Genomic DNA, 12,178 nt, shown 5'->3' with positions numbered 1-12,178 from the left:
GCTTCAAGATTACTCATTACAGATACAGATATGAAAATATGTAGTAATACATGGTGAAGATATTTCATTGATCCTTTTTTATCTTTGTTATTTAAACAAAGATAAAAAATCTATATTAACATTTAATAAACTTCTTACAGCAAAGTCTATAATAGCACGTAAATGAATAAAAGGATTAATCAACATTGTTACGAATAGACAGCTGACAAAGTAATTGTTTGTTTATCCGAAGTTAATGGACCGCTGGCCAGCCTCCCTGGTGGCTAGTTGAGCTTACATAAATTGTATCAAGCGGTTCTCACCGTAAAACTATTGTAAACATCGACAACATGTTCGGGTTAAAATTGTTTTGAACATTTTTCACTCAATTTTTCGTGATGTTACCACAAATATGAGTTTAGGAATGAATTTCGTGGCGTGGTATTTGAGGGCGTAGTAACTCAGGTTCGAATCAATTGCGAATTAAGATTACTTGACGTCCAAAGCAATCTGGACACCTCTGAAAACGCGTATTTTCAATAATTCACTTATCATTCGTGTGTGAGCAATTTTTTTGCTGTTAATGGTGACGCGATGCGCTTATTGCTTAATTGTCTTATGAGCTAACCTAGTACTGGTTCGGCTACAAGGCTTCAGATTTCCGAAAATATTAAGAAGCATGCTTTACTAACCTTTATTCAAAATCACAGGTCAGCTTCTCTATCAGAAGGTCGAGTTCTAGGCAGTCCTCCTACCCTGACTTTTCATAGTTATGTACGTAACTGTGAATTAAAAAAAAATGTCGCTTGTTATAACGGCAGAGGAAAAGCATCCCAAGGAAATCTATACGCCTGAGAGTTCTTACAAAAAGATCTGAAAGTTGGGTGAAGTCGACCAAAACGCTTGGCTAGCGCAGTGGACTATTATATGGCCTAAACCCCTCTTATTCAGAAGTTATATCTAGCAGTGAGACAGGAATGGGTTGACTACATTAAAAAATCTAAAATATATTGTAACTATTTGTAATTGTACTAAATACAGAGAAGTAATTTGTCACACAGGAATAAACATAGGTTCTTGCTTCTGAATAAAAATATTTATAACTTAATAGAGATATCACATTTAATGATATAACACGAAAAATGTTAAGTATCAAAGTATGAGTTTGAGTGTCTTTGGCTTATACGTAATCTGCATAATGTAATTTCAGCTCTTACAATGCAGAAGCATGCAAACCTTACTATAGGCAGAACGCTGGTCGCCCCACTTCCCTTATCTCGCACAAAAACATTAACCTGAGAAAATTACTTCGTTGTTCTAATTTAGTGTCTGCACAAATATAGCCGAGCACTGGCTCTCAAAGAACGTTTGTGAAGCCAAAAATAATTAAAAACGAAAACTGTTGCGCAATCTCCACACGAAATAATTGCAGCGGAGAAAACTGCGAGTGCGAAATTAAATGTAGTCGTGTCAAAGACGGGAAGATAAATTCGTTATTTTTAAATGGCGGCCGGTACATTTTTAATTGCTGGCCATTTGTTATTATTAAAATTCGAATAAAGAGAAAGGTGTTTATGTTTAAAAGACAATCAGAAGAAATGTTTGCTCAGCAATTTTTTTTATATTATGTTAGAGTAACAGACGAGCATGCAACCCACTTGATGGTAAGTGCCCGCCCATGGACATGTGATCTAGTCCAGATGAGATGAAATTCCTATCTGGGGTCGGTCACAGATGCGCCGCTACCCCTGAGAACTAAGACGGAATGCCTCGGAAAAGTATGTCTTCCTTACCACACCAAACAAAAACACGAAATAGGTTTAAAAAGTACTCCTATTTGGCAGTATACCACTCCACTAAGAATATAAAAACACTTACATTTATTTTAAAAGTTGTTGAACATATCGGCATCGTGTGACGACATAGGTACATTGATTCATTCATTCATCATAATTTCATGAGATTGTAGTTTGTTTCATTATTTCTAAGGCATTTTCTTTTTCTTCTTAGCAATTATCAAATTAATATAGCAGATAATATTAGTGCATTTCTCATTAGTGCCGTGTTTGGGCAAACGTTCTTTAATATAGCGAGAACGCCATCTGGTAATGACTGTAGGACAATGGAAGGTTGGTATTTGGGATATGTTAAGAAATAATAAAGAGACCTCGTTAAGGACAGAGATCGTGGAGATATTAAGAATCTAATTTTAGTATGTTATTTACATAGGAATTCTTAGTTTTTAATTATGTATACAAAGATCGGTTTTATACCCACTTCTTTTAATATTTATCCCACGGAATTCGAAGAAAAGGGAAGATCGAAGCCATATTCACGAAAATTCAAACGTGTTTTTAACTGTTGAAAGTGTAAAGGGATTTTCATTTAAAGGAGATGTTTCAAAATGTATGGGCTCCCGGCCACCTTTTGTACACTATACTATAAACTAAGAAAACATGCAAAGAACAATTCGTAGGGGTTCATTTTCTTCAAATCATGTTCGTTTAATTGTTTAAAAACATTAATTTACACTTTAACTTGCAACACAACAGTGGAAAAACATCATGGCGGTAGTGATTACCGTAATAATGTCATCTGTCATTCTATTTTAACTTACTATATACATTATATATTTTTACGCGAATGGGCGTAGATATATAAATATTGTATTGTATGTATTGAGAAACAATACCTATATTTGATAAACATTAATTATATTTACTTTCATAAATCTTGATTTAAAACAAAAATACCAAAATATGTACTTCTATACCAATTTATTTTAGTTAAAACATTTAAGTGTGTAAATAAAACAACTTTAAGTACACATTTAGATAATATTTTATTTATTCTTCACTTAGATACATTATTTATTCATTTTCAATATCTCCCCTTATGAATATTTTCATCCAATCATGTAGCAGGTTCTGTAATATCCTGTGACGAGCTCAGCCCAAACATCAAACAATGGGCATAATGTGAGCGCAGCTACCTACGAGTACGGTTGGTTGCCCAGCGATGCAGTTGCAATAATAACTGATTATTTTGTCATCCCAAGAATGTCCTTGTCTTGCTATTGTAATTATCTAAAAAAAGAGAAATGTAAAAAGATTAGCTTCTCTAGTTTCAAATTATTAACGATTATTTCACGATTAATACAACTAACTGATGTATATTTTACCTGATGATATTGAATCCTTGTCAACACAATCCACAGCGATCGCACTAAAATCACAAGAGTCCATAAAACATAAGCTGGGTAAACAAGTAAAGTAGAATCAGTCCAAAATCGTAAGCAGCACAGAGCGGAAACATATTCAGGATTAAAATGGAATCTTCTCATAAGTACATATTTATTCAACGTTTACATTGGATTCCACTATTATATTAAATGTATATATCCACTTTTACACATATCAAAATTGACAGAAGTTGTCAATTTGACATGTCACTTACATCTATAAAACCAGATACTATTTAAAAGGTGGTTTTGTTATAATTATTATAAATAATTAATTAAATTCAGAAATAATGACTGGATACCCAAAACAAAAACCAGGTTGTAAAGTACTAAGGTAACAATAACTTTACGACAAAAACAGCGAAATACAGAATTACCGACATCCAAAGAGTATAGTAACCTATGTGTGGGGTGCACATAGGTTCCCTGACCGACATCGACACTTTTGAAAACTTGACATTGACAGTATTCCGCCATATTTAATATTTCAATGAGGAATGCTTATTTTAAATATTTTTAAACAGGAATACTTTAGGTTATCAAAATATATGTGTATTTTTCTTAAATTATACAAATTATTCGTGTTTTTAACACGCTTTTATTAGCTTCAGACGTATGTATGTTGGTATGTTGGTATGTTAGTATGTAACGGAATCTTTGAACATGATTTTAACCCCCTTCAAAACGTCGGATTAACTCGAAATTTGGCATACTTATTAAGGACCGATGACAATTCAATATTTTAAACATTAATAGTTTTGTACCATTGTCCTTATCAACATCCTCTGGATTAAAGATTTTCGAGGCGAGATTTTTCAAACACAAAGTCCGTCGCAACTTTAGATTGCAAATAATTATTGCTATTTAGTTTCAATAGGCGTAACTTTTATATCGTGATTTTTAGTTTAGAAAATAATAATGTTATTTCCCTATAACTCAAATGTTCTGAAACATATCTATAATGCGCTCTTGTAGAATGATTTTTAGGATTCCGTACTCAAAGGTTAAAACGAAACCCTCTGCGGTCTGTTCGTCTGTCGTTGGGCTTTATCTCTTAAATCGTAATAGATAGACACTTGATTTTTTTACAAACGATGAATAATGGTGGTCGCTATAACGAGAAATACTAAAAAATAATAAATAATTATAGTTCAAAAAACTAAAAAACACGCTTTTATGATAAAATCAACTAAAAAGTAGAAAATAATTTTCAATCTAAGAATCAATTAAGGAACAGTAAATAGTATAATTGTGGAAAAAGTGTGGGGTGCTCCATTTATCAGGTTCGAAAAGCACCCCACACTTTTTCCACAATTATACTATTTACTGTTCCTTAATTGATTCTTAGATTGAAAATTATTTTCTACTTTTTAGTTGATTTTATCATAAAAGCGTGTTTTTTAGTTTTTTGAACTATAATTATTTAGATATAGTGTACATGAGATGGCCGAAAATGAAACATCTCCTTTCTATATCTCACTCATAATAATTACACAAAACAAATGCAATAATAAGACAGATCTGTACGTCAGTCTCCTTCGAAAGTTGTCATTAAACTGAAAAGTTAGCGCTACCCACCTTTATTCAATTATATCGAATAAAAATAAAACAATAAACGCTACTTTAAATGATCAAACATAAGCGTATGAACTGAATTTGAAATAGTTCGAAAATTTCAAAATATATATATGAGCGTAATTTGGTAATACCATTATTAAAGATACTTCAATGTTATGCACTTTCATACATTATTAAGACAACTTATTACTGTGAAATATTAAGTCTAAAATAAAAAGACAGGTGATCATTAATTCATTTATTTCCTTGTATTCTCAACTAATAATTAACAAATACAATAACTTTAAAAGGCGAAAACTTTCCATCTAAACTACTTTTAGCATTTCTTAAGTACAATACAAATACATACAATAAATACATCCGAATAATGTAGATACATTGATTTTCTTATAAATAATTTTAACACAATTTCCCTTAAGACTAGTCAGGAAGTTAATTTAATTTTATTATGTTCGTTTAATAAAAATTTTACATAATTACAGTTTTTGAACAAAGCGCGGGTTCTCGATAAAGTCAGGATATCACAGCTATTAAAATTAATATGTACAAATAACAAATCTTCATAAACATTAAGCCGTCTACACGTTACTGCTAGTTCGCTAAATAACGTATGAAATCTGTTAAAGTACAGTTTAAAATACAGGGCACGAGTGTTACTGATAACAATATTTTGGTGTAAAGCTAAATTAATCTAGTGGCAAAATATTTATTTATGTACATTTAATTTTAACAGAACACAATAATAACGCAAAATATTTAAAAAGTATGAAATTAAAGTTACTCTTATTAATCGTAAAAGGAATTATTACGAATGTATACGCTGATTAAACATAAATCCACGGTTCATATTGGATTCATTTGTATCCTTTATACAATTTTACATGAAAGAGAAACTAGAAAGTAAAACAAGAGCTGTTATTAAACAATAATGGATTCGTTACGTTAAAATATACTTTAAAAGCGTATTCATAAGATACAAATATTTAATTAACATTTTATTATCGTGGCACGTACTACATATCCCAAAGGCCCATTGAATATAGCAAACAAAAATCCTGACTATTTTATATATAAGTAAAAACTAAAAACGAAATAATACGAAGGTAAGATCTGTTCAAAGTTTGACAGCGATGCAAAAAAACAATTAAAATCTAAGACATAGTAATCGTGATATTTAATATAGCTTTAAAATTCACATATAGTAACATTGTGAACGACATCGATGTAATAAAACGATTACAGAATCGTAATATTTTTAATTTCTTTATACATATTATAGATGGCTACCCAATATAAGAACCTGAACCATTAGAATAAACAATAAAAATACTAGAATTATTATTTTATTTTCTATGGCAATTTGATAGGTTCTATATATAAATATAGTCTAATGATAAGAAATACAAAATATTTTTAACAAGATAATTATTTTTCTATTGTTAATACACCGATCCGATGAGATCTTTCGATCTATTCCCGTTCGTATTAAAAGCCTTTTGCACCTTGTATACGAATTAAATCGATTCTAATTATCGATATAAATCGATATTGTTCGAATGGAGTCAATTTGATAACTAATGCACCGCTGGGAAGAAGATTGAACGGACCTTTAGAAGTACAAATCAAGACAAGAGAAGAACTGAGGCTATCCTTTCGCTAATAAGGTACTACCCGACTCCCCTCCCTAATAATCCCCACCCCTTTAACATGTTAACTGCGATAAAAATATAACTTTCATCTAGTTTGCCATGATCATCCACCAAAATAGGCCTGCCGTCCGTGTACTGGTGGCATAAAAGGTCTGATGCGACTTTATACTACATATTAAAATTTTCAAAGAGAAAAATAAAAAAGAATAAGTATTCCTAAACGTGTCTAAGGAACATTCTGCACGAACAAGAAAATAAGATTACATAGCGTAAATACCACATCGACTTTTTGCGTGTACACATTGAACATAGAGTCTATTTTGGGTAATATCAGGCCTATTTTGGGTGATGCGCAGAATGCTGACAGAGAAAAGGTTAAGAATATAGGTGGTTTATCAATTCCTAGTTAGCATCGGGTTTATCATGATGTTCGCCAAGGCGTTCCGCCGCTTGCGCCAGGTGCCGGCGCCTTGCGCGTGGTATTGCAGCTGACGGTACCATGTGCGCGTGCGAGAGTTCTCTTCCGCCTGTAACAATAATTATAGTCTAAGAGCAGATTGGGTGATTTACATAATCTAAGGTTAGTGTTTGGGATAAATAGTTATTAAATTTAAATATTTTTTTAGATAAATTTTAGAAGTTAGATTGAGTTGCTTATCATGTGGTAAATCTTTATATAAAAAATAATTATAGTTCAAAAAACTAAAAAACACGCTTTTATGATAAAATCAACTAAAAAGTAGAAAATAATTTTCAATCTAAGAATCAATTAAGGAACAGTAAATAGTATAATTGTGGAAAAAGTGTTGGGTGCTTTTCGAACCTGATAAATGGAGCACCCCACACTTTTACTACTATTTACTGTTCCTTAATTGATTCTTAAATTGAAAATTATTTTCTACTTTTTAGTTGATTTTATCATAAAAGCGTGTTTTTTAGTTTTTTGAACTATAATTATTTATTAATTTTTAGTATTTCTCGTTATAGCGACCACCATTATTCATCATTTGTAAAAAAATCTAGTGTCTATCTATTACGATTTAAGAGATAAAGCCCAACGACAGACGAACAGACCGCAGAGGGTTTCGTTTTAACCTTTGAGTACGGAATCCTTAAAATCATTCTACAAGAGGGCATTATAGATATGTTTCAGAACATTTGAGTTATAGGGAAATAACATTATTATTTTCTAAACTAAAAATCACGATATAAAAGTTACGCCTATTGAAACTAAATAGCAATAATTATTTGCAATCTAAAGTTGCGATGAACTTTGCTGAAGGTGTTTGAAAAATCTCGCCTCGAAAATCGTTAATCCAGAGGATGTTGATAAGGACAATGGTACAAAACTATTAATGTTTAAAATATTGAATTGTCATCGGTCCTTAATAAGTATGCCAAATTTCGAGTTAATCCGACGTTTTGAAGGGGGTTAAAATCATGTCGAAAGATTCCGTTACATACTAACATACCAACATACCAACATACCAACATGCATACGTCTGAAGCTAATAAAAGCGTGTTAAAAATAGAGACATCATTATTTTTTCTACTTTTATCATAAAGTGTCTTCACATTTACACAATTTCAGTACAATAAATAAACATCAATGGTTTGACGAAAAATTGTTTATTAATATATAATTACTTGTCATGTCATAAAAAGTAACTTCGCAACATAGCCACTATTGCCAAATAAATTGTTTATTAACACTAAGTTGGCAAATGAGCACAATATTCAATGCCAAATTCCTCTTGCCAACTGTTTAGTTAATGCCTAGTAAAACCCGAATAACCAAGAGACTCAACTTGGCTTAACAGAGAAGCAAAAATACTTAAACAGCTTTAACTCGGCAAGTTTTGCGTATAATTAGCCGTAAAGACAATTATACGTTGCCAAATGGAAAATTCGAACATCGAATTAAAAAACTGGGTTTTATAAAAAAAATATTATTCAACACAATAATATTGCTAGTTATGTTTTCATTAAAAACCGGAAAGTCGAATTGCCGGAACGATTTTGGTCCATAATCAAATGTTCTTATGTGGCTCGAATACTAGTAGCTAGCTACAATACTAGTAAATTATAGAAGTAGTTCTCCAGAAAAATGCTAAAGGAGCAAGGAACAAAAAAGATTCAAAGAAAACATATTATATATATCAGAATTGCTAAAATCGCCTTCGTACATTTAAAAACAAATTTAGAGGAAGCCCTTATTTTACGGAAAATCCTATTTTGTCAAAAGTATTGAAAGAAAAAATCAATATGAAGAGAATACAACAAAACAAAAACAGAACATTAAACCTTAAAGATAATTCCTTCAAACGTTATAGAACTTACAAAAAAGTTACCATCCGCAGAACACAATAATATCGTGTTAAATAAAGAAACATCGAGAAACATGAACCACAAATATGGGAAATGGTATATCGTATCCGGAACATAAACTGCTTTCTTTTTGCCAAGACTCGTAGGTTTGGCTACACAAGAGGCAAAATATCGCCCGCTGCATAGCAAATAACCTAAAGCGACTGAACCGCTCCGTAAATACGGAGCAATTGTTCGTTTGGAACGACACGATCCTTCTGGCTTTGCGACCTAGTATTGAGACTTAGTGGGAATTCCGGCTATCTATAAACTAAGGACATTAAATTGAAATGGAAAAATGAAACATACAGAATTTTGTACGGATTGGATTTTGTTTCTTGAAAATACATTTTGTCCTTAAGAAGATAAAAGAGATGATGATGATGATGATTAAATAAATAAGAAGACGAGAGGAGACTTTGTGAATTACCCTCGACGGGGCGACGCAGAGATAACACAGATCCTCATCCATCGCACGACCGTCAATGACTCTATCATAGTTTTCTACACACTTTGCATTACACAATTACATTAATATGAAGTAAAAACTAAACTAAACTCCGAACTAAAACTTTCAAGCGATTTCCATTGCAACTAATCCGTTGCAATTCCAATTTCCATTGCAACTAATCAGTTACAATGGAAGAACACACTTGCCAAAGACCTTATAAACATGTATCTATCCGTTTGAGCGTTAGCTCTATACATATTTTTATTATAAGAAACGATTGTCCAGTAATATGGCTTAAGATAACAAGGCATAATATCGCTCGCTGCATCGCAAATAACCCAAAGCGACTGAACCGCTTCGTAAATATACAGCAATTGTTCGTTTCGAATAACGACGACGATCCTTCTGGCTTTGCGACCGATTATTGGAACTCAACGGGCATTGCTTATTGTGTTCGCATTCACGTAAACGTTGGAGCTGGATAAATTACTAGGAAAAGCGTCTGTGTAGCAATTTAAATTCTCATTAGCGCTAACATCATATTCTTATGTGAATCTGAAAGCGATTTTATTATCGATGCAAGCAATTTGCTATCTACTTTGATGATTTTACTACTGGTTATTTTATTTTCATTTATATGGCATATACATAAAATTATATAGATTTGTGTAAATATGTATAGGTTTCCTTCGTTAGATGATGCTATAAAAATATGAAATAGAAAATCAGATGTAATAGAAGATGAAATCTCATCCACAGATGGCATTGTTAGCGCATGTGCAATAGAAGAACAAAAATTGAAATAGGTAAATCTTAGTAACGATACATATAGTATCTAAATATGTATTATTAGGAATTGGGAAGAAAATACTCAGATGCTAACTACTAAGAAATACATAAAAATACAAGTGAATTAAATCCAGAAAGATTTTTTGAGATCCATAATCTAAATCTGAAATAACATACCTTAAAAATATACGAATCCTTGGTAGTGATCTCGTGTACTTCGAAGAAGTGCTCGGGCTCGTGATCAGCGGCGACCACGCAGCGGTCCAAGAACAGGGGCTCCCGTTGCAGAGTGTATCTTCCAGCCTTCTCCCGGACGAGGAGTAACGCGGCTTCACGCACTCCACTCCGTGCGAATAGCGCATCACCCTCACGTTCCCGAGCTTCACGGTCTCGCGCTTCCCTCGTCTCTCGGATCTCGTTCGTTTTGTGGGCGATCGTTGGCTGTGAATCGAAATGATCGATGACTCCAGAAATAGTGGGTAGTAAATTTCGTTCTATTGAATTTATACATACAATTATGTTGTTTTGAACAGAAGCATTTACAATTGATATCCCTTATGTTACCACGTTTTCACGATTGCTTTCAAGTCAAGGTATGAAATTCAATTTCACGCAATGTAAAAATCCGTATTATTGTCACAATTTCCGTGCATACAAGCAAAAATAAAACGAAAGATTATTTTATCAGTTTTTACAAATAAACATATTTTACAATTATTGTGTACTTAATGGTGGTGATTTTAAAATGAAAAATAAAATTACAATTTACAGACACAACCGGTTATAGTAAGGATGAGGTAGACGTAAATGTTACTATTTACTATGGGTACTTGTATTCATAACAGATATACACACTCACCTTTCCATTAGTAACCAAAAGGGCGTTGATCGGCATCAGCTTGATGGTGCGTCCCTTCCGCCAGTTGTTGTCGTTTGGCTGCGTGAAGAGCAACTTGCCCTCCATTGCGAACCTTAGATAGGTAAATGTGTTTGTTATTATCTTGGTATATCACTATCAGGTTATAAATAACAATCCTAAAGAAAGATAAACAGGTCCTAAGTAATATCATAAAAATAACACCCACAGCCCCACACTAGGATTCCATGTGACGTGGGTGCCATGGACACACATATAGACAAATACACAAGTAGTCATCCGTCTGGCCGGGGATCGAACCTGGCACCCTTTGCACGTCAGACCGGTATAGTGGCCGCTCCGTCACGCGAGTCGTTCATAAATGTGAAAGTGTGTTTGTTTGTTTGCTTGCTACGTTTTCTCACCTTAACTACCAAATATATTGTTATGAAGCTCTGTACACACGTTGTCAAGGACCTAGTAAGGAAGATATGGCAAGATTTGTCCGGAGAAAATATTGTCATTGACCTTTGATCACGAGGGATGCCGCGGGTAAAAGTTAGTTAGGATATAACTTACAGATGAATATAAGAGTATTAGAGAGAGAGAGAGTAGGAGAGAGAGTTCATTGTAAAAGTACTTTGGATTTCGCTACACTTATTAATCTTGTTTAACTAGCAATCAACGGTTACAAAGCACTTGAAGAAAACTTAAAACAAACCCTTTAAAGCTCTATTGAAATTCATTTTTTTTTTTACATGTATATTTATTTCATTTTGCATGGCTTTCTAGTAATAAACAGCTCTTGTGAATAGCACTCGCTGCCATTAAAGCCACTAAAGCGACGATTATCAGCCTTATGGTTCGAGTAATGGGATGCTTGTGGTTTTGAAAATATAATTACTTATATAAAAATTTTAAAACCTACGGCTGTGTTTTAAAAAAATCACAATATTATGTCCATCCAATCTACCATGCATTAATACATACATGGTCTCTACATATTTTTGTATGAAAGTCGATGACAGGCGACACATTTATTTTCGACATTCGATAGAGTTTATGAGTACATTATGAATATTTTAAATTTTTGAGTCATTCTGAAAAAATATTATTTTTCTTAAGTAAACCTTTTATGTACTCTCTTACATTCTAAACTTCTGACAAAACTGGTCTAACTGCACAAAGTATTGGATAAACAGTGTATGCTTGTAACTTGGACCAAACGTGAGCTGCGAACCCCAATGATTCTAGTAATGGGGTAATTT

General features: G+C 32.7%; 1 protein-coding gene across 1 annotated transcript in view; it reads right to left on the bottom strand.

The window, feature by feature from the left end:
• Window positions 1–5,021: 5,021 nt before the first annotated feature.
• Window positions 5,022–12,178, bottom strand: part of RhoGEF64C (Rho guanine nucleotide exchange factor at 64C) — a 217,703-nt gene continuing 210,546 nt past the window's right edge. Inside the window, exons 9-11 of the mRNA XM_073091546.1 lie at window positions 10,914–11,025; window positions 10,232–10,495; window positions 5,022–6,974 (exon numbers count right to left, since the gene is read on the bottom strand). Of these exons, the coding sequence (XP_072947647.1) occupies window positions 6,843–6,974; window positions 10,232–10,495; window positions 10,914–11,025 (508 nt within the window). The 3' untranslated portion in view covers window positions 5,022–6,842. The remainder of the gene's footprint in view (window positions 6,975–10,231; window positions 10,496–10,913; window positions 11,026–12,178) is intronic.

Source organism: Epargyreus clarus, unplaced genomic scaffold (assembly GCF_041222505.1).
Source record: "Epargyreus clarus isolate Ecla_fem2 unplaced genomic scaffold, WU_Ecla_fem_2.2 ptg000034l, whole genome shotgun sequence".
NCBI lineage: Eukaryota > Metazoa > Arthropoda > Insecta > Lepidoptera > Hesperiidae > Epargyreus > Epargyreus clarus.
The sequence above is the reverse complement of the archived record's forward strand: the minus strand, read 5'-3'. Positions and strand labels throughout refer to the sequence as shown.